This window comes from Ascaphus truei, chromosome 13, assembly GCF_040206685.1.
Source record: "Ascaphus truei isolate aAscTru1 chromosome 13, aAscTru1.hap1, whole genome shotgun sequence".
NCBI lineage: Eukaryota > Metazoa > Chordata > Amphibia > Anura > Ascaphidae > Ascaphus > Ascaphus truei.
The window spans coordinates 4,734,719-4,757,918 of NC_134495.1; the positions used below are offsets into that span (position 1 = coordinate 4,734,719).

Below are 23,200 nucleotides of genomic sequence, written 5' to 3' on the forward strand. Positions count from 1 at the left end.
TAAAAAAATCCGTTAATATATCATCGTGCACAATATATTTATGGAAGATGCCAGGACATTGTTGCGCTAAGCACCTTTGGGGATATGCGTTACGGATATGGGTACATTAAATTTAATAATGCAATGTTAAAAAATGACCGACTGTCTGAGGATCTGCCCCTAAGGGCCTTATCACATAAATCCCCATTGATGTTAATGGGAATTTTCGGCAGAAATCGGCTCCAACGCTTCAGGCAATATAGCCTGAACCCCTTAAACCAGCAGTCCAAGTTGCCATTTTCCCCCCCTTTAACATGTGCATCAATACAATCTACCCAATGATAAGTAATTAGCTAAGTTGCAGATCGATCGGCGAACATTCAGCTCTGGGGTTCACTAGATGGCTGCCAGTGCAGCAGAAGGGGACCAAAGATGCAAAGTTCTGTGGGGAAGATCATGTGACCAGGTAGTCACTAGATACAATTGGTTCACTGCTAGAGAGAGGGCAGGGCTCAAAAAGGGGTGTGCCAGAGCCCGTTTCAGAAGAGGAAGGGGATGCGACTTTGTAAATTAGATTATAATACATTGAATGACATTTTTAATGTTTTTTTTTTAAAGATTACTGTACAAGTATTTTCTGATAGGACAGAACTGATTTATTTGAAAAAATCACACATGTAGGATATTGCTTGGTCTGCTGCTTTAAGGCTTCTCAATAAGCTTCTTCTTTTTTTTAATGCATTACCTACAACCTGCCCCCCTTTCTACATGGCAACTAAGAGTTTAACTAGCTGCCCCAAGTTAATTCTAGAAGCTATTCCTCCCCTAATCCCCCCCCCCCTTCATTGTATTGAAATAATTGCATCTGTCTGTATGCGGCTAGAATTTCACGATAGCCGTATAATTCCAATGTACTCGTCTTGTCTCAGAGGTAGCGAGTAACACCGAGCCCCACAGTTTCAGTATGCCCACACAATGCAGTCATAGGTTCAAATCTGCATTTGTATTAACACAAGAGACCATATCCACAGCAGATAGACAAAGAAACAGAGCTGCAGCAGAGATATTTCATCGCCTGGAGAGATTTATTCTTTGCATTTCCGCCCCCCTCCCCCCTATCCAATAGAGCCAAATTAAGATATCTCTCTCTGATGTCTCTCTCTCACACACGGAAACACCGCAGTGCAGTCACTGCCGGCTACAGAACTAGTCATGCAACCACTGGCTTCATTGTGTGTGTGTGTGTGTGTGTGTGTGTGTGTGTGTGTGTGTGTGTGTGTGTGTGTGTGTGTGTGTGTGTGTGTGTGTGTGTGTGTGTGTGTGTGTGTGTCCAGGTCAAAGATATCCCTGCTTCAGCACAGGTGGCTCAATCAGTGGCTCAGCCATAATGGCTGAGCCACCTGTGCTGAAGCAGGGATATCTTTAAAACCTGACCTGTTGGTGGCCCGTGAGGAATGGAGTTGACCACCCCGTTAATAAAGCAGCAAACATGACAAATTTGATATGTTTTTATTTAACTAAATCAGTTTAGTAATATAAGATAATACTGACAATTTTTGTATTATAATAGAATAATATTATAATGCTATTTTTTATGATTTTTTTTATTTTTTATTGATTATCCTTTTGGTTGCTACAGCAACCATTGAGAAAGGCACATCCCCTTCCTGTTTTGAAAGCGGCAGGCCCTGGCCCGCCTCTTCCTGCCCCGCCCTCTTCCCCGCAGTGCATGAGCTCCACTCCATCTTGTGACTGCCTGGTCACATGATCTTCCCCAGAGAAGAACGTGATTCAGGGGGATGCCATTACACATAGGGCTCCCAGGTGTCCAGTATTGAACCGGACTGTCCTGTATTTGGGGACACTGTCCAGTAAAAAATTAGACTTAAAGCTGCAGTTCAGTCAAGATCCTGCATGTGTATTTTTTTTTAATAAATCAGTTCTGTAGTAAGAAAAAATACTTTTAGCATTTTCTGTTTTTAAAAAAACAACTTTGAAAGACCAATTTTCTTGTATTCTATTTTAACAGCCATTTGCTAAGGCGCTGCCCCTTCATGTCCTGTCACAAGCCCTGGCACACCCCTTTGACAGCCCTGCCCTCCCTCTAGCCCATGTCAGTGCAGGAGTGCTCATGAATATTCATGGAGCTTCCACTGACTGACAGAAGCAGAAGAAAAACATATGCCAGCTCTAATGATGTCACCAAATTTCGCCGATCAATACATGGAGAACGAATTGACCGGCAGCTATGCAGTTCTTTAGGTAAGTAGAGATTGCACACATAAAACTATTGAAGTAAAAAAATAAATTAAAAAATAAATTAAAAAAAGACTGAACTGCAGCTTTAATACTGGACGTGTGTGTGTGTGTGTGTGTATACCGGTATTACCTCTGCATATTAGGGTTAGGGTTACAGAGTGACCTGACTGGCTTGGGGGGGGGGGGGGACTGTGGGATTTCCCCGAGCAGGGAGAGGGTAGGGAGAGCAGGGAGAGAGAGCATGGAGAGAGCAGAGCAGGGAGAGACCAGGCCTTTTGCTAGGGGGCTGGGTAATGCAGCCAAATCAGGGGGAGGTGTCAGAAGCCTGTGGTGGGCCTATGGAGAGGAGGAAACACGTACGTGTGTGGTAGGGTTGCCCGGTATCTGGTTCCCCTGTGAGAGATAACTTATTAGCAAAACGCAGCCCAAACCACAAACCTGAATCTCATCCTGGGAGTACCCCTATAGTCCCACCCCCTCCCAACACTGCCCACAATTTTCAATTTGGCCCAGTATCTGAAGAGGAGATTATACAAGCGCTCCTCAAACTAAAACTAAGCAGCCAATGTGGACCTGACTTACTACAATCTAGGTTCCTACGACTTGGTGCCCCAGCCATTGCCAAACCAATTGCGTCCATAGTCAACTCTATCCTGTCTGCAGGCCATATCCCGAAGACCTGGAAAACTGCCAATCTTCAAAAGTGGGGACAAAAACGCTGTCTCAAACTACAGACCAATCTCACTTCTCCCAATTCTATCCAAAGTCATGGAAAAATGTGTCCACTCCCAATTAAGCGATTTCTATACCAAGACAAATTTCCCTAGCCAATTCCAATCTGGGTTTCGTCCCAAACACTCCACCGTAACTACCCTGCTAAAAGTTTGCAATGAGATCCAGTGGGGAATGGAATGGGGACAACTCACTGGTGCAGTATTCCTAGATTTTGCAAAGGCTTTTGACACAGTTGATCATGCTATCCTGCTTAACAAACTTCCGAGCTCTGGAATAGGTAAGCATGCTTTAAACTGGTTTCAGTCCTACCTATCAGGAAGATCCCAACATGTGTCCATCTCAGGCTCTAACTCCAACCCCCTGGATATCACCTGTGGTGTCCCGCAAGGCTCTGTTCTGGGGCCCCTACTCTTCTCAGTGTTCATTAATGATCTTCCCACAGCTTGTAAGGAAGCCTCAATACACATGTATGCAGACGACACAATCCTATATGCACACAGCCATAGCCTCTCTGACCTTCAACACATACTTCAGTCTGACTTTTTGAGACTCGAAAACTGGATTTCCCAAAAAACAAACTGTTTTTAAACACTGACAAGACTGTAACAATGGTATTCGGGACCAAGACTACATTTTTAAAGCTTCCAGTGACTTAGCTCCTGATTAGAACCAACGCTAACACCACCCTAACCCCTGTCACTAGTTTTAAATACCTGGGCTTATGGTTTGACTCCCACTTAACATTCGGGATGCACATTGATATCCTGACAACCAAGACCTATGCCAAACTAGGAGCACTTTACAGGAACAAATCCTCCCTAAGTCTCCTGGTCAGAAAGCGTATCGCACAGCAGATGCTAATGCCAATTATTGACTATGGAGACATAGTATATGGCTCGGCTCCTCAAACCCACCTTAGCAAACTTGACACCCTCAACAATACAATATGTCGTTTTGTTCTCCAATGCAACTACAACACACATCACTGCGATATGCTCAAAGTACTAGATTGGTCATCACTCGAGTCTAGGCGCAAAGTTCACCTTTCCAGTCTTGCCTTTAAATTCTTCATGGGCAAGCTACCCGCCTACCTGAACAAGCTCCTCACCCCTACCACATGCAGCACTTATCACCTGAGATCAGACTCCAAAAGACTAGTCATGGTCCCAAGGCTCAACAAAGTATCCAGACGTTCCTGCTTCTCCTACCGTGCACCCCAAAACTGGAACAACCTACCAGAGACTCTCACATCCACCACCAGTTTAAGTTCTTTCAAATCTAAGGCTGTCTCACATTTTAATCTGGTCTGTAACTGTTACATACGCCTATAATATATATTATCTTTAACTGTGCATGCAATGTCTTGTATATAATGTATACCCTGTTCATTTATGTAACTGTATTTTGTAACCATGTATTATTTGTCTTAACTCTGTGCCCAGGACATACTTAAAAACGAGAGGAAACTCTCACTGTGTTACTTCCTGGTAAAATATTTGCTAAATAAATAAATAAATAATAATACCGGACATGGGATAGAGCAGGGTGTGTGTGTGTGTGTGTGTCTCAGTGTCCTGCCTGTGTGTGTGTGTGTCAGTGTCCTGCCTGTGTGTGTGTGTGTGTGTCAGTGTCCTGCCTGTGTGTGTCTCAGTGTCCTGCCTGTGTGTGTGTGTCTCAGTGTCCTGCCTGTGTGTGTGTGTCTCAGTGTCCTGCCTGTGTATGTGTGTCTGTCTGTGTCCTGTCTGTATGTATGTATATGTGTATATATATATATATATATATATATATATATATATATATATATATATATATATATGTGTGTGTGTGTGTGTGTCTCCGTGTCCTGCCTGTGTGTGTGTGTCTCAGTGTCCTGCCTGTGTATGTCTGTCTGTCTGTGTCCTGTCTGTATGTATATATATATATGTGTGTGTCTCCATGTCCTGCCTGTGTGTGTGTCTGTCTATGTCGTGTGTGTGTATCTCAGTGTGTGAGTTAATATCCTTTACTCAATAACATATCTATCCACTGCCACCACCCATGTTGTAGCACAATGAGTCCGAAAATGTAAATACGCTCTACAAAGCGTGCAACAATTCATTCAGAGCGTCTAAGCATTACATATTAAACAATGTTTTAATATATAAATATATATATATACACACACATAAATATATATATATACACACATACATACATACATAGCTTTAGATTACAGAAAAAGATTACAAGAACAATTACAATAAAGGCAGAACAGTTTCATAAAATAAAATTATAAAAACAAACAGAAATCCCTATACCATACCTATTACCATATGTTCCTATTACCATACTGTATGTCATGTCTTTCCCAGAGAGGTCATTCTTTCTCTCCTCAGACTCCCTTGTTCTTCTCCTTGGGGACTTCACCTGCCATATTGATGACCCCTCTCTCCCTTGGGCTTCCTGCTTTCTTTCTCTAACCTCTTCTTTTGGCCTTCAACAGTGGACTGAAGCCAGCACCCACAAGGATGGACACCACCTAGACCTGGTTTTCACTAAAAACTTCTCTCTCTCCGACTTCTCCATCTCCCCTTTTCCTCTCTCTGACCATCACCTCATCTCATTTTCTCTCTCTCGCTTCTCTCCATCTCCATCTCGCCCTCGTTTTTGCAGAAACCTGCGCTCTATTAACCTACCAGCTCTTGATTCCACTTTACGCACCTCCCTCTCCTCTCTCAGTTCTGCTTCAGACCCTGACAACCTGGTCAGGAACTACAACTCTGCCTTATCATCCTCTCTTGATCTTCATGCCCCGCTTTCTCTCTGCCGTCCTCGCCCTTCTAACCCCTGACCCTGGCTAAACTCCCATACACGCATGCTGCGTTCCTCCACTCGTTCCTCTGAACGCCTCTGGAAAAAATCGCATACGCTCGCAGACTTCATTCACTACAAATTTATGCTATCCTGTTTCAACTCTGCCCTCTATCAAGCTAAACAAACCTACTTTTCATCACTAATCAACACACACAAGTCTACCCCACGCCGTCTCTTTTCTGTCTTTGACTCTCTACTCAGACCACCCTCAGCTGCCTCCTCTTCTTCCTCCATCTCACCTCAGGACCTTGCTGACTTTTTTAAGGAAAAGGTGGAGTCCATACGGCAGAACATCCCATCTGTTGCCTCCTTCCATCCCACAATGCTTCCCAACTGTTCTCCTGCCTTTCTTGACTCTTTTTCCGCTATCTCGGAGGAGGATGTGTCACTGCTGATCTCCTCTTCTCCCTCTACCACTTGCCCTCTTGATCCCATTCCCTCCCATCTCCTAAAACCTTTTGCTCCTTCTATAATCCCTATGCTCACACAGATCTTTAACTCTTCCCTCTACTCTGGTACCTTTCCATCATCCTTCAAGCATGCAACAGTCATACTATTACTCAAAAACAGCAAGCTTGACCCTACCTGTCCTTCTAACTATCGACCTGTCTCCCTCCTGCCTTTTGCCTCCAAACTCCTTGAACGTCTTGTATTCTCTCGATTGCTACACTTTCTCAACACCTATTCTGTCATAGACCCTCTACAATCTGGCTTCCGCACTGCTCACTGTACTGAAACAGCCTTCACTAAAATAACTAACGACCTCCACGCTGCCAAAGACAGAGGTCACTACACTCTGCTCATATTACTTGACCTCTCTGCAGCATTCGACACCGTGGACCACCCTCTTCTCCTTCACATTCTCCATACTCTTGGTATTCGGAACAAAGCTTTATCCTGGATCTCCTCTTACCTCTCCCATCGTACCTTCAGTGTCTCTTTTGCTAACACCTCCTCCTCCTCTATTGATCTCTCTGTGGGGGTACCCCAGGGCTCTGTTCTGGGACCCCTTCTCTTTTCTCTCTACACACTCTCTCTAGGTGACCAAATCACATATTTTGGGTTTAAATATCACCTCTATGCTGATGACACACAAATTTACCTTTCAACCCCTGACCTTACACCTGCTATACAGACCAAAGTTTCTGAATGCCTCTCTGGAATATCATCCTGGATGGCCATCAGCCGACTGAAACTTAACATGGCAAAAACAGAGCTCCTTATACTTTCTCCCAAACCTGGCCCTACTACCTCCTTCCACATTGCTAATGGAAATACGATCATTCACCCAGTAGCCCACGCACGCTGCCTAGGGGTTACACTTGATTCCTCACTCTCATTCTCCTCTCATATTCAAAACGTTTCTAAAACTTGTCGCTTTTTCCTCCGCAATATCACAAAGATACGCCCTTTCCTCTGTACTCAACTGCTAAAACTCTGACTCAGGCCCTCATTCTCTCACGTCTCGATTACTGCAACCTCCTGCTGTCCGGCCTTCCTGCCTCTCACCTGTCTCCCCTACAATCTATCCTAAACGCTGCTGCCAGAATCACTCTACTCTTTCCTAAATCTGTCTCGGCATCTCCCCTCCTGAAATCCCTCTCCTGGCTTCCGATTAAATCCCATATCTCACACTCAATTCTCCTGCTCACTTTTAAAGCTTTACATTCTTCTGCCCCTCCTTACATCTCAGCCCTAATTTCTCGCTATGCACCATCCCGACTCTTGCGTTCTTCTCAAGGATGTCTTCTTTCTACCCCCTTTGTATCTAAAGCTCTCTCCCGCCTTAAACCTTTCTCACTTTCTGCCCCACACCTCTGGAATGCCCTTCCCCTCAATACCCGACTAGCCCCCTCGCTATCCACCTTTAAGACCCAACTTAAGACACATCTGCTTAAAGAAGCATTTGAGTAGCACTGGATAATCATGGACACATGATACATAAAGCTTGTCCCCCTGCAGATGCACTTACCAGAACTCCCTCCTACTGTCTCTGTACGTTCTCCCTACCTACCAATTAGATTGTAAGCTCCTCGGAGCAGGGACTCCTTCCTTAATGTTACTTTTACAGTATGTCTGAAGCACTTATTCCCATGATCTGTTATTTATTTTATTTGTTATTTATATGATATGTATTACTGCTGTGAAGCGCTATGTACATTTATGGCGCTATATAAATAAAGACATACAATACAATACAAGATGAAAATTCACGTGTCTGATCCCAAAACGCACCTCTTGTTGAATTCTGAATTTCAAATGACTGTACCTGGTGAGACTTTTGTTCTATTTCTCTCCATTGAAACAACGTAAGACCCTCCCCTGTCGTAAATCGGCACTCCTGACATTTTTATGACTTAGAGGGGGAAAAAAAAACCTCTTTGGACATTTAAAAAGACTGAATATAGAAACACTCATAACATAATTTCTCTAATACTTAGACAGACAACTTCATAGTTGCGTCTACTTACTTCAAATGCGCGCCTGCGTATAAACTGAGAAAGCCTAATGTCTATTTTCGCAGAAGAAACAGTTATCTGTCCTCTGCACCTCTTAACCATGCGGTGTGTGCTATGATTTGATTTGTCTAATCGCAACGGTGACCAATATTCATTTGTTACTCTTATGAATTGCTGTCAGGCCCATAATGTCTTATATTTAATAAAGTCCTCCAACTAAGTGGTGACCTGTTTGTCACCTCTCTCTGAGATGCACAGGAGGTCTCTCAGGAATGTTAGTTTCCTTGGAGGCCAATAGCCCAGTGTCTGGTGACTGTCCCCAACCTCCTAACCTATACTGTATATACATGCGGTCTTCGGTTATAATCGCCGGAATATGTCCCGGAAACCGCTGTCGGATAGCAAAGCATCGGATTGCGAATCCACTTTTAATCCGCTGCGGTGAGCGGTGGATAATCCGTTTTGACGTTGGATAATGCGTTCGACTGATAACAGACCGACGGATAGCGAGGACCACCTGTATTTCACTTTTAGTTGTCCATCAGTGATGGCGCGCCCCCCTCCCAATTAAGCCCTCTTTGTAGACCTACACAAATACAGGAAGGGTCTTGGCCTGTCATAAACCCAATATCTTGTATTTTTAAGAGAAACGGTAACTAACAACTTAAACCCCTGAAGCACCAGATTTATTAAAATACTTAATATTCCCCATTTTCCGTACAGATAAAAATAAAAAAAGGGGGGGGGGAAATGCAGTGATATTAAGCAGAACGCAGGAAATTTAGTGATATGTTACTGTATACATTCAGAAAATATTTTACCAGGGAAAATATACATTGAGAGTTACTGCTGGCTATCGGGACCTACCATGGACCGAAAATGCCATCGTAACGTGTACATTATTAATACGGCATCTTATAAGTGATTAGTGTGTAATAAACCAACACAGAAAACTCACAGCTGGTAACACAAGGTACTACGGTACTGGCCAACCCCATAGTCTCAATATTTAGCAGACAAATACATTATTCTCCTGCTTTCTTCCTATTAAGAAGTCCCTCCACCAGATGGTGAGACTATATCGGAGTCCTCTTCCAGTCTCTCTGGTAGAAGCTTTACCATATACTGTGTTGGCCAGTTATATTTAAGATTAAACAAGCGTCCCCAGCTTTACTGAAAAGTAGAGATCCGATGAGTGGAAAGCCAATCTTCTCAGAACACACAACACCGCCAACAGTCCACTTTCCTTACCCAATGCGTTCCTGCTCCATTTCTTCCATTTTCGACGCCCGCGCAATCACTCTGTTGATGATTTCCTTCTCCTGATCGGTCAGATCTTCGTGTTTCTGTTGCCGCTCTGCCGGATTTGCCGTATGTACAGACCATGCAGCGTCAAGCCTGGAAACGCATGGAGAACACAGTTACACGTCAAGGAGTAACGCTCCTCAGAACAGCAAAACAAAGACCATTTCCAAGAATATATACACATGCAATTGATTTATAACATCAGTGCTTAGGTGGTGGGAAAAATATGAATATTATGGACAAAATTTACCCAGAAGCGCTGTACCATAGCACAGCTTCCACCTCCACTTCCAGCATGTCCCTTACTGTCCTACCGTTTGTAGTCATTTTATTTTTAATTAAAGTGCAGAGCCTACGTCTATAGTGGCACTCCCATCCGCTGGCGCAAAATGTTTTTTTCCGGTTCCTAGGGCCCGGTTTCTGAAATTCCGACACTCAATCACTCCCTCCCTCCCCCACCCCAACACTCCTCTCTCACACTCCCCCATTCTTCTCTCCTCTCCCCCTCTCCCCCATCCTCCCATTCTAACCCCCCCCCCTATATCCCTCACTCCCCCCTATCCCCTCACCTCCATCCCCTCCCCTTTCTTACATCTCCCTCACCCCCTCTATCCCCTCACTCCTCCCTATCCACCTAACCCCCCCTCACTCTCTCCCCCCCTATCACTAACTCAGTCAGCAGCAGCAGGCATTAATGGGTCAGTCAACAGGTATTAATGGGTCAGTCAGCAGGTATTAATGGGTCAGTCAGCAAGTATTAATGGGTCAGTCAGCAGGTATTAATGGGTCAGTCAGCAGGTATTAATGGGTCAGTCAGCAGGTATTAATGGGTCAGTCAGCAGGTATTAATGGGTCAGTCAGCAGGTATTAATGGGTCAGTCAGCAGGTATTAATGGATGGCTACTTTGTGAATGATAGGACAATACTGACAGGATTTAGAGCATTTGGAAGAAAAAAGACATTACACTGCCCCCCGAGTGTCCCGCCCGTGTGAAACTTGAACCCTAAATACACCAAGAAGATAATTGAGCAAATTCAGGCAACCCAAAGAAATATGGGGACATGTACAGTAAGCGGGGTATTATGCGAAGAGAAAGGAAAAACAATAAACGGTTTCAAAGGCAAACGCACAATCTGTGAGGTCATCACAAGGGGGAAGAAATGAAAATGGCAGCGGGCCGGTCACTCAGGATCTCGAGAAGAAATTAATATAATTGGATGCAGATGGTACTCAGATTTAAAAGGATTATTACAAGACCAAGTCGACAACCAAAAGGACAGTAAGAGGGGAGGATAAAATCATGACATTTGTTCGAACACGGTGAAGAAGAGGCTAACAACTTCAGTACCTGGAAGTTCAGAGAGAGAGGGCAGAGAGGCGCTTTGCACCTGAGGGTAAGGAGCACATTCAGACTTCCACATCCTGTTTGGACTGGAAACTGGCCCAGATAAACAGCCGGGTAGTCAGGCCGTGCATGTTTATGGTTTCGTTTGCCTTCACAGGACGGCGTTCCTAACTTTCTGTATATTCATGTCACAAATAAACCACCCAAAGTATTATTACACTGAAAGAATCGTCGCCTACTCACCGTCAACGACAATCCTCCACAATATATAACAAATATATATAATGTTTGGGAACCTTTCCAATTAAAAATCGATAGGAGAATGAAGATCGGACGGAAGCGTTTGGAAGAAACAAGGACAATATTTCAAGGGAACCTTCCCCCGCGCCTCAAGAGGAAAGTGTTTGACCCGTGTATTCTGCCCGTGCTCACGTATGGGTGTGACCCGTGTGTTCTGCCTGTGCTCACGTGTGGATGTGACCCGTGTATCCTGCCCGTGCTCACGTGTGGGGGTGACCCGTATATTCTGCCTGTGCACACGTGTGTGGATGTGACCCGTGTATTCTGCCCGTGCTCACGTGTGGATGTGACCCGTGTATTCTGCCCGTGCTCACGTATGGGTGTGACCCGTGTATTCTGCCCGTGCTCACGTGTGGATGTGACCCGTGTATTCTGCCCATGCTCACGTATGGGTGTGACCTGTGTATCCTGCCCGTGCTCACGTATGGATGTGACCCGTGTATTCTGCCCGTGCTCACGTGTGGGTGTGACCCATGTATTCTGCCCGTGCTCACGTATGGATGTGACCCGTGTATTCTGCCCGTGCTCACGTGTGGGTGTGACCCGTGTATTCTGCCCGTGCTCACGTATGGGTGTAACCCGTGTATCCTGCCCGTGCTCACGTGTGGATGTGACCCGTGTATTCTGCCCGTGCTCACGTGTGGGTGTGACCCATGTATTCTGCCCGTGCTCACGTATGGGTGTAACCCGTGTATCCTGCCCGTGCTCACGTGTGGATGTGACCCGTGTATTCTGCCCGTGCTCACGTATGGATGTGACCCGTGTATTCTGCCCGTGCTCACGTGTGGGTGTGACCCGTGTATTCTGCCCGTGCTCACGTATGGGTGTAACCCGTGTATCCTGCCCGTGCTCACGTGTGGATGTGACCCGTGTATTCTGCCCGTGCTCACGTGTGGGTGTGACCCATGTATTCTGCCCGTGCTCACGTATGGGTGTAACCCGTGTATCCTGCCCGTGCTCACGTGTGGATGTGACCCGTGTATTCTGCCCGTGCTCACGTATGGGTGTGACCCGTGTATCCTGCCCGTGCTCACGTGTGGATGTGACCCGTGTATTCTGCCCGTGCTCACGTATGGGTGTGACCTGTGTATCCTGCCCGTGCTCACGTGTGGATGTGACCCGTGTATTCTGCCCGTGCTCACGTATGGGTGTGACCCGTATATTCTGCCCATGCTCACTTATGGGTGTGACCCGTATATTCTGCCCGTGCTCACGTATGGGTGTGACCCGTGTATTCTGCCCGTGCTCACGTATGGGTGTGACCTGTATATTCTGCCCGTGCTCACGTATGGGTGTGACCTGTATATTCTGCCCGTGCTCACGTGTGGGTGTGACCCGTGTATTCTGCCCGTGCTCACGTATGGGTGTGACCCGTGTATTCTGCCCGTGCTCACGTATGGGTGTGACCTGTATATTCTGCCCGTGCTCACGTGTGGATGTGACCCGATGCTCTGCGGCCCGGTCAATACTTCCGTTCCGTCCCCTAGCCCTCCAATCAGGCACGTTCACTTCAGTTATGTACAATCGTCATGTCCGCCGCTGACGTTCCATCACTCTCGCTAATTAATACACATGGCTACTGTATATGCACCTTGCAATCCAAGAATAGTAAGAACAGTACGGATTGCATTATTTACCGGGGTAAATATAGTAGAGGGCTCGCACTGGTTCATGCCTTTTTGTTTTATACAAACTTACAATTCCACGTTCTTTTTAAAGACAAAGGGATTGAAATAAAACATACATATACACATATATACATATATCATACACATATATACATACATATATATATATTTTTGTTTTTATATGTCCCTTTATGATCCCTGCCTGTAACCAACAAAGTATCCATGTGATTGTAAAGAGAGTGTCACTGCATACTGTATGTACAGTATTTGGATTCATACGATTCATATTGTGTATTAACTTTGGCTTCCTGCATATGGCTTTTGGAACAGCAATAGTGTTGCATATTAACTCCAATCATCTTAACACATTTGATTGATGCATGCATGATTTTGGCCAATTTCATTTTTTAATCATCCTCGTTCTCATCAATAATGAATCATAACATAGCATGTGTTATAGAAATCACCCTGCCAACGCACTGCCGATGGAACACGTACAATTCCATTTCATCCGCACACGCAACTATACCGCTTGCTACATGTGTGTGTGTGAGGCTCAGCAGAATGAAAACCGTTAGACTTGTCACATAACATTTCGGTTAATAGTTTCATTCTCTACAAGTAACAGAATTTGAAATATTTAACCAGATTTCTACGTAAGAAATTGTGCCTCCGCCACGGGTGAATGTCGGATTCTGGAATAAGCCATCCTATCCTGTCTCTACACAAACAGTCACCGGTAAAACCAGTCAATTTGTCCAAGTCTCCCAGCTGGAAAGGACAGAAAAATCGGAGCAAAACGCAAAATGAGAAAAGGAATCCCAATTAACCCTTTGAGCACCACCAAGACGTATTCTAGGGGTAGAACGCGATTGGAACAGAAGTAAAAGTATCCTCTACTTCAGGAGTGGCCAACTCCAGAGCTCAAGGGCCACCAACGGGTCAGGCTTTAAGGATATCCCTGCTTCAGCACAGGTGGCTCAATCAGTGGCTTAGTCGCTGACTGGCCCACCTGTGCTGAAGCAGGGATAGCCTTAAAGCCTGACCCGTTGGTGACCCTAGAGCCACCCCTGCTCTACTTTCATGCACGTCCGTGGAAGCCTGCCTACGACCACGTGGTCGCTACACCAAGTGGTTACGTGGTTGAGTACTTGGAAGACCGGTGTCATTCAGGTCCGATCGGTCTTCCTACAGTCAAAGGGTTAAACGCTATTAAAAAAAATCCTTTGATAAATCTGTTGTTAAAGTCCTCCCGAGCCTTTTATTTTATATATTTTTTTTTAAAACGCCTGAATGTTCTTCACGGATTTTGTCTTGCACGGACACGGACATCTTCCGTAGCCACAGATCCAAAGATCTACGATCTGGAAACTAGCGTGATACGATCAGCTGTGAAAATTTGTAATTCGGGTGCAATCCAAAAATAATCTAAAATGCGAGAATGTCAACATTCCACGGGACTGACGCGTTTCCTAAAGCGGTTTCTAATAGCGGCCTAAGCAATGTAATTATACCCAAGGCTTCGAGACCACACAATCCACTTCACTAAGCAATAAATCAATTTGGGAAAGTGCTTGAAGGCCCGGCACGCCAAATTAGGCTGGCATCGGTGTCACACAGGGGCTTTCTAAGAATCAGAGAGGGGGCGAGTTTGGGCTCCGGAAAGGTACTGACCAATATTTCTGCTTCATCCGTCAAATAAAATCAATGCCACCTCTCACTCCAAAAACGAACTGTGATCTGCTTATAGGATGAAGCGTTATACAATGCTGCTTGTGCATAACAAGAACACAATTTAGCGAACGGTGAGCTGTGTGCTGAACTCATTCAATAAATAAATAATATAAATAAAATCATTTTTAAAGCAGCCGCAGCTCATTTTATGGTTTAATCCCTTTTTTTTTTGCAGCACGGAAACGCGGGCACTTCGGAGCTGCGCTGTGTTATTTTCAGCTCTAGGGACTCTCCAGTTCCCAAGACACGGACGATGCTGCCCCTCCCGGGGAAAACACAAAGGGACATCAGATCTTGCAGGTCCTAGGATGTCACAGCATCATCCGTTGCGGCATCCTATTGGCCGGCCATTTAAAGCCCAGCAAGAAACCAGGAAGTCATTGCTGATAATGTCATCGGTAAATATTGCAGGAACCGGGGCAGCCCCAGAGCGGAAAATAGCGTGGTCCGGCTCAAAATAGTAGGATTGCCGCTTTAATCTCAGCCTTTATCATTGTTACAGGGTCTGTTTAAATCATATGAAATCCCACTCCCCCCTCCCCCCCCCCCCTTTTATTTTTGCAAAGAAACACATTGTTACGTTTTGTTTATTTATTACAGAACTGAAAACAAGCTTCTCAGTTATTCTCAACACCATTGTCCGGGAAGAAACGTGCTGATACTTACTGTTCCTTTTCACTGCGGGAAGGCAAAAGGAAAAAGAGAAAAACATCTTAAGTTAGAAATGTTACATTAGCAATTGGCTTAAATATACAGTCTCTCCAAAATTATTTCTAATCTCCTACGACAGGAGTGGACAACTCCAGTCCTTAAGGGCCACCAACAGGTCAGGATTTAAGGATATCCCTGCTTCATTACAGATGGCTCAATCAGTGGCTCAGTCATTGTCTGAGCCACCTGTGCTGAAGCAGGGATATCCTTAAATCCTGACCTGTTGGTGGCCCTTGGGGACTGGAGTTGGCCACCCCTTGTCCAAGACATCAAAGAGTATGAAGTAAGACTTATTTTCTAACACCGCCCCAAAATATCTCCCAAATGCTATAGACCAGGGCTCCTCACCTGGCGCCCCACCCGGGGCCTGGATGTGGCCCTTAGACTTTCTGCTCCTGCTAATTTCTTACCAGTTGCTTAGGCAGCTAAATGCAGTTTTTCACACGGACTCACATGTAAGTTACGGTCATGGAAATATATGTGGCGCAGATGGTATAAATGCTGGCAAAATGTTGCAATATATATTATTTTCAAGTCTTTAAATGTATCTAAAGTTACATGACAATATTCTTGTGGCCCTTCTAGTCTTTAATGTTTTGTGATTGTTGAAGAGCCCTGCTACGGAATAATAAAAGAAAGATAATGATTCAGTGTGTAACCCCTTCTGAGTCAGGTAAAGAGTGCTACTTCGAGGGGTCCGATTTACAGTGCTGCACTGTGTCTCTATTTACCTTCTCAGGGTGCTGGCGTCCAGGCTGGCTGGGCGTGTATGCTAAAAAAAGGTGGTAATGAAGGTGACCAGACCTCCTTAAACATATAGTTCTACAGAAAACACGACACACTATACACAGTGAGTTCCCCCATCTGTCTCCTGCTGGTCACTGGGCACCCTGCCTACAGAGGAGGTGGCGTGGATTCTGCAGTCATCCTAGACCAGGTGACAGGCTAGACACCTTCTACGCGGTGGGCGTGGCTAAGGTGTCTGCCTTGTAACCCTGTACCAGGTGATTGGAGAGGGGCGTTACCCTTTCCAAGCACACCGTGTTAACCCTTTAAGGCCCGTAACCTTTTAAGTGACAATAGTAATCCCAAAGGGGGTTAACAAGTGTATAAAGCAAAATGCATTTATCTACAGTACTTTTGTTTTTATTGAAGTTGGTGGCTGACGTAATTATTAGTAACGACACCAGCATGCAGGTTACACTAATGCAAAGCTCCTCCCATCCTTTTGGAACAGACACTGTAATTAGGTATGGGCTTTCCTTTCCCTGCTGCCCTTCATGATAAATTACAGGTATGTTTAAAGATTGTGGCATTGTCACATTATGTACAATGTGCTGTTCAAGGGCATAGTGATAATAAACTTGAGGTAGGGTAAATTCGGTTGAAAGTGATCCGATTATTTGCATTGTTGTGCGTTGAACAACCCCACCTGGGTAGCCGAAAAAAAGCAACTGGGGGGAAAAGATTGCGTTAATCGCCCAGGCAAGATATTTACACCAAGTAACATGGACCCTTTTTCTCCAACTAAATCAGAGCTGAGGAATGTGAAGCATGTACCATAATGCAACATATCAATTACGGACAGGATTCAATAAAAATGGAGCTATTAATTAAATCAAAGGCTTCTGGAGACATTGAAAAAGCATTCAACTTAAGCCGCAGTGATTTATCAAGTCTGGAACATCGGCATAAAACTGATAGCTTAATGAAATCCTAATTGTTAGCTCGTAATTAATTGTTGTTCTTGATTAATGCAGATCATATTTCACACTTGATCTATCTCAATCCATGAAAATATGTTCATTTGTATGAATTGTGGAGAAAATAACTAATGCAATAAGGTGCCTCCCCTATGCCAAGCTGCAGAGTGGATAATCTTCTTTTAAAGGGGCAGTTCCTCCTAGGACCGACGTGTACTAATGGTGGTGACCTGTTTACAGGTCACACCTGGGAGATTAATGCCTCTTTTTTTTTAAACCAAAATCGAACACCTATAAGTATTTTTTTAACCACTCTATGCCTACAGTATGTCGTCGTTAGATTAATTTAAGGATGCCAATCTATGTGGGATTGTACCATTAATTAGTAAGAGTCTACGGGTAGCATATCCATTGATTGCGCCATCTACTCCAAGTTAAAGACCCCATTTCCTGCTGTCTGGTGCACGAAGGCTCCCTGAATATTTATGTAACGGAGGAGTTGCATGGCCATGTGCAGCTAAAACCATCTCATTAGTGACAAACAAATGCCTAACACACATCCTTTCTAGCGATCGGTACAAGTAGATATGACCTAGGTTGTTATCCATGCTAGGTCTCTTTTATGGGCAGACTAGGAAGGTCACGTTTGCCATATCAACCAATTTATCTTTTTCTACATGTAAAAAGCTACCAGCTGGTCCTGGTTTATCTGGGATAGTACTGGTTCTCCCAGTTCAGTACAAACGCTCCACCAAGCCAAGAATAACTATGGACAACATCAATCTCCCAATCTATGGAGCCGGTTCAATAAACAAAGCTATAGCATATCTTAACTTTCTCCTGGAGAGCTTACAATCTATGTAGTACATTTGGAAATGTATAGATACTATACTATGCCCCTAGTGTGACCTTTGTTTTTAGTTACAGTATAATGAAGAGTCTGAATGAGGGGTGATTATCAATATTGCATCCCAATTAAAAGTCCGATTTATTCCGGCTACTCCGCCCCCATTTGACCACCAACTACGTAAATAGACAGGTTAGGACACAAGAGAAGGGCAACAGGTACTACAGGGTTAAATCTCACCTTAAACTTCAGGTTAAAATGTTTCCAGGATAAACTTTCAAAACTATTTAAATACATATAGGTCTATGTATCAAGGCAATTCAGGAGCAAAACCGGCACTTCACCATCCTGCACCTACAGTATGTATTAAAGCATTTTCTTCCAATTTTGCCCCATCTGCCCCAGCCTGTGTCAGTAGGAGTTGGGAGAGTTACATGGTGCACAGATTATGAGATGTATCACATTCTGCGTCTCTGCCCCAGCTTGCACCTTGGGGAGAGTCAGTAGGAGGAGTTGGGGGGGAGTTACATGGTGCACAGATTATAATGAGATGTATCACATTCTGCATCTCTGCCCCAGCTTGCACCTTGGGGAGAGTCAGGAGGAGGAGTTGGGGGGTTTACATGGGGCACAGATTATAATGAGATGTATCACATTCTGCGTCTCCGCTCCATTCTTTTTATCAAATCCTCTATATCTTAAGTGATGTAACTGTTAAATTCTGCAGCAGATGTAAGGAACTGTTTTACTCGAAAAAACAGAGGCATGCAACTAAACACACTTTTCTCTATGTTGACACACAGACCCCTTTTGATTATTTGAAGCATTAAACCCCCTAGCTGTAAGCTGTTTGTGGCACTAGACATTTAAACTTTCTTTATTTGAAGAGCAGCTGCTTAAGTGATAGTTCCAGAAGAGGAATACAGTGTCTCTATAGCGCAAGGCAAGGAAACCGCGCCAGAAAGGCGATGAGCTTAAATTGTGCATCTCATTTTTTTAGGTCAAAAGTTAAAAAACGATGCTCGTAGCGGAGCTCGTTAACTCAAATAAATCAGCTGCTTCTGCTTTTTCATCTCATCTCACACACAATTTATAACCTCATCAATTTCAGCACATATTGGTGGTTAATGACAGGGAAAATACATTCTGATGTTATGAGAAAGCAGGAGACGGCTTTGCTACGGCTCAGATGAAAGGTTTGCTCTGTTGTTGCCGTGCATACTGTACATAGGCAGAATGCATCTCTTATAGGCAGATATTCACCGTTCTCACAACCCCATGCACATAAATGCCTGGTTCCTTAAGGGGCAATCCCTCCTAGATCCAAAGGGAACTAATTCCGCTGACATATTTAAGGGGTAATTGATGCCTTTTTACCCAAACCTGACACCTATAAGTATTTGTTAAAGTGAGGCTTGTGAGGGGTGTGATCTCCTCTGGCTGCTTGTATGTGATGTCACTGTGTGATGTCACTGTGTGATCAGCGAGCGCTTGTACAGCCAGGCCACCCCCCATCATTATCTTTATTGGCTCTCTGATGGGGGCTGGGAGGGATAAGGGAAATGATAACACTTGATTAACAAACATTTCACTTTTCAGAGGCCCCTAAAATGTTCCACTGGCCACCTATGTGGGATTGCAGCTTCTTAATGATCCCACATTTCTGAAAGCCGGGACTGTAAAATGTAATCAGTTCAACACAAAAACAAATCTTTTGATGATTTTTTTTGTATGCCATCTAGAGACGTGCGAACCTTGCTAAGCGCATTTGCAAACCTTTTTTGCGTTCTTATTAATTTTATTTTTTTTAACCAAAATCGACTCCTGGGAACCAGTTGGCAGAACTTTTAAGGGCTAAAAAGTTTCTCAGAAATCACACGTTTCCACACTCAATTCTCTGTTCCACCAGTGAATCGCAAGAGATGCGCCGAACATCTCCTCCAGCAAACCTCGGATTTCAGGCTGGGTGGGAATTAGCGCCATTAAATTGAAATGCTTGGCGAATTTTGGCGGGCGGTGTCCAATTCCTGATTATTATTTTTGCAAAGAGAAAGTGCAGATTTCGCAGATACACGCCAAACCCAGTTCAATCCTTATTGAGACACAGCTGGCGTCTCGGAGAAATGTGATCTTTGTACGTAGGCGCAATGCATAGTTACTCCGAGATAAATGTACACAAATGTACACTCCTAGCGAGTATTAATTAGTAGACGTTAATACTGTAGTTATTTCCACAGCTGATATGTTTGCTTACTTGGATCTGAGGGCCATCTGCCTGTCGTTGGGGCACACCCAGCGATTCGAACTGTTTCCCAGCACTGTGTCAGCCATTCTCGATTCTTCAGTACCTGTCAAAACAGACACATTGTAACCGTACTGTATACAATGTCTGGTTACAGGTGGATGAAAGAATGGCACATTGTAACTGTACTGTATACAATGTCTGGTTACAGGTGGATGAAAGAATGACACATTGTAACCGTACTGTATACAATGTCTGGTTACAGGTGGATGAAAGAATGACACATTGTAACCGTACTGTATACAATGTCTGGTTACAGGTGGATGAAAGAATGACACATTGAGTTCACCCTATAAGTGTGGTATAAACTTTGCATAATAGCGGAATGTAAAAAGTATGCCCCAAATATGTGCTAAACCAGGCGTTGTGAGAATTCCCTTAATGCAAGTAAGTGTGCCACGCTGCGGGTTATTCATTAAACTGCCACAGTGCCGATAAGGCCACTAATGGGAGAGTCTGTGCGACAATGCCCTGATTGGCACTATTCCAGTTTTCAGTTTCAATAACTCCCTAAAGATGCAGTTGCTACAGAACAAAAACTGACCTTGAAAGGGACGGACGCCTTTTAAAGCAGATTACCAACGTTATTGTATATATTGTTCTAGCCGGTTTTTATTCACATTTATTTTTCATTGTTAAAAGGCCATTTTTCATGCAGACTTCAATGCGCCCCATCAGAGAGGCTGTCCTGTGCAAAGACTGGGACCCAGTGATGTCGCAGGGTATTCGCAGAGTATTCGCAGGGTATTCGCAGCGTATTCGCAGAGTATTCGCAGCGTATTCGCAGAGTATTCGCAGCGTATTCGCAGGGTATTCGCAGAGTATTCGCAGCCATCTTAACCTGGATTGTGGGCTCAGTTTGTAGCAATAAAAAAAAAAATACAATTTAAAATCCCGTAAGTTGTTAGCAAGGACAAACGTGAGGTGAACAGACACCCTAAATAATGCACAATAGGGTGAAGAAATCTTGACAAATAAAAATGAAACATGCAGGGAGAGCGGCAGGACGCCTTTAGCTAACATAGAAATACATACAATCGTGACGGGAAACTGAAACAGTCTCGTCAGAGACCAAAAATCAAGGCCGGCCTTAAGGCAAGCCGAGCAAGCGGCCACCTGGGGCACTGCGCCTTAGAGGGCCCCGCACTCCCTCCTGTCAGCCCCAGATCCAACTTTCACCCGACCGGAGGAGGGGGGGGGAACGCGGGGCCCCTACTACTCCAGCTCCCCCCAGAGGAGAGGGCACGGAGGTCCCCGTACTGGCAGAGAGGTCGGTGAGGTGAGTGCTTTCACCTTCTCTGCAGCGGGCCGCCTCCTGCAGCGTCATGATGCTGCGTTGCCATGGCAATGTGACGTCACATGATGCAGCGATGCTGCCGGAGGAGGGGTGCTGGTCTAGGTAAGTCAGGGGGAGCCCCGCAAAGCACAAGGCCGGCCCGGATTACATTTTTATGTGGTGATGGTAATAAATCCCCTGTACAGCAGTTTCCAGAAGTCAATTATCTCTCCTTCCAAGGGCGCGCAGAAGAGACATAATAAAGAAAGCAATTATAGGGAAGCCCCCTTGGGACATTCGAATCAATCGTCACCATTTGCAGCATTGCTCCGGACATGATGCAGATTGCACCATTTTCCCTCAGCGCGCCACCTGCTTTAACGTATCATGGCGCTTTGTGTCAGTCTTGCTCCACTGGCGTCAGAGATTTCGGGAGCAGTTTCTTGCCGCATTATAAAAAAAAATGAGATGTATCAAAGTTTGCACCAATATAATGAAGCGGAGTGGCGCCAATGTAATCCACCAGGTTTGAGGTGGCGTTAACCTCTTCTGCTCAAATAACAAGGAGAGAAGTAACAAGGGGAGAAACAACAAGAGGGAGAAACAACAAGAGGGAGAAATAATAAGGGGGAGAAATAACACGGGGGAGAAATAACACGGGGGAGAAATAACACGGGGGAGAAATAACAAGGGGGAGATGGCGAGATGGCTAGGTGGAGAGATGGCTAGGTGGAGAGATGGCGAGGTGGAGAGATGGCGAGGTGGAGAGATGGCGAGGTGGAGAGATGGCGAGATGGCGAGATGGGTAGATGGAGAGATAGGTAGATGGAGAGATAGGTAGATGGAGAGATAGGTAGATGGAGAGATAGGTAGATGGAGAGATAGGTAGATGGAGAGATAGAGCCAGGCCTGTCCCTAGGGTATGTGGCCTTAGACAAATTACTGTTAAAGACGCCCCTGAAAAAAAAAAATAATTCCCCCCCAAAAATGTTTTTTCCAACAAACAGTTTGCAAAAGATTTTAATGTCACTGCCATTGGTTCATTCTGGTCCCAAGGGACATTGCACCACAAGGAAGTTAGGCGAGGTATGTGGCCAGAGGGTAGGTGAGGTACCTGGCCAGAGGTTAGGCGAGGTCTCTGGCCAGAGGTTAGGCGAGGTACCTGGAAATGCAGTGGAGTTCTCAGCTCATTTATCTTTTTATAATTATGACCTCTTTCTATAAGAGAGCCTTCAAAAGTCACTGGTACAACGGTTTAATTAGTATAATGTCAAATCTAGATCATCCAACCACTGACATTTAAAATTGTCTACTAGTTTTTGCAATTGTTGGCATAGAAGCATTTTCTATGACAAGGCTGGGACTCTTGAAAATGTGCAGATGAGGATAATAGGCTCATAAATATGTCAAGGTCATTAGCAATGTCAGCAGAACAATAATGTTATATTTTACGCTGCACAGAAAGCTTTTAATTCTTAGTTCACTGTGTTTACATTGGGTTAATCATCAAATTGTCAGATTCCTAAACAGCTTATTGTCCACAAGCGCTAGTTCTACCCCTGCTAAAAGTGCCCCCACTGGGGTCAAGTGACTTTTAAACAGCACCCTTTATACCCTTTTTATAGTATAGCCGTCTTTGATACTGGTATGTTACACCGAAAGGCTGACGTGCATTGAGATTCATGATTCTTCTGGAACAGCACAAACTGACACAGTACTGTACATCACTTCTTCAACCGGGGTCTTATACAACCAGCGATATA

At 44.6% G+C, this 23,200-nt stretch overlaps 1 protein-coding gene across 3 annotated transcripts in view; it reads right to left on the reverse strand.

Annotated features, from left to right (window-relative positions):
- RPH3A (rabphilin 3A) overlaps nucleotides 1-23,200 on the reverse strand; it is a 154,974-nt gene that overhangs the window by 82,898 nt on the left and 48,876 nt on the right. Inside the window, exons 2-4 of one of the 3 annotated variants that reach the window (XM_075568130.1) lie at nucleotides 20,114-20,207; nucleotides 15,265-15,276; nucleotides 9,537-9,683 (exon numbers count right to left, since the gene is read on the reverse strand). In XM_075568130.1, coding sequence (XP_075424245.1) covers nucleotides 9,537-9,683; nucleotides 15,265-15,276; nucleotides 20,114-20,190 — 236 coding nt within the window. In that variant the 5' untranslated portion in view covers nucleotides 20,191-20,207. Of the gene's footprint in view, nucleotides 1-9,536; nucleotides 9,684-9,840; nucleotides 10,007-15,264; nucleotides 15,277-20,113; nucleotides 20,208-23,200 lie in introns of those variants that run through there. The other 2 variants (XM_075568131.1, XM_075568132.1) reach the window with 2 other exon arrangements.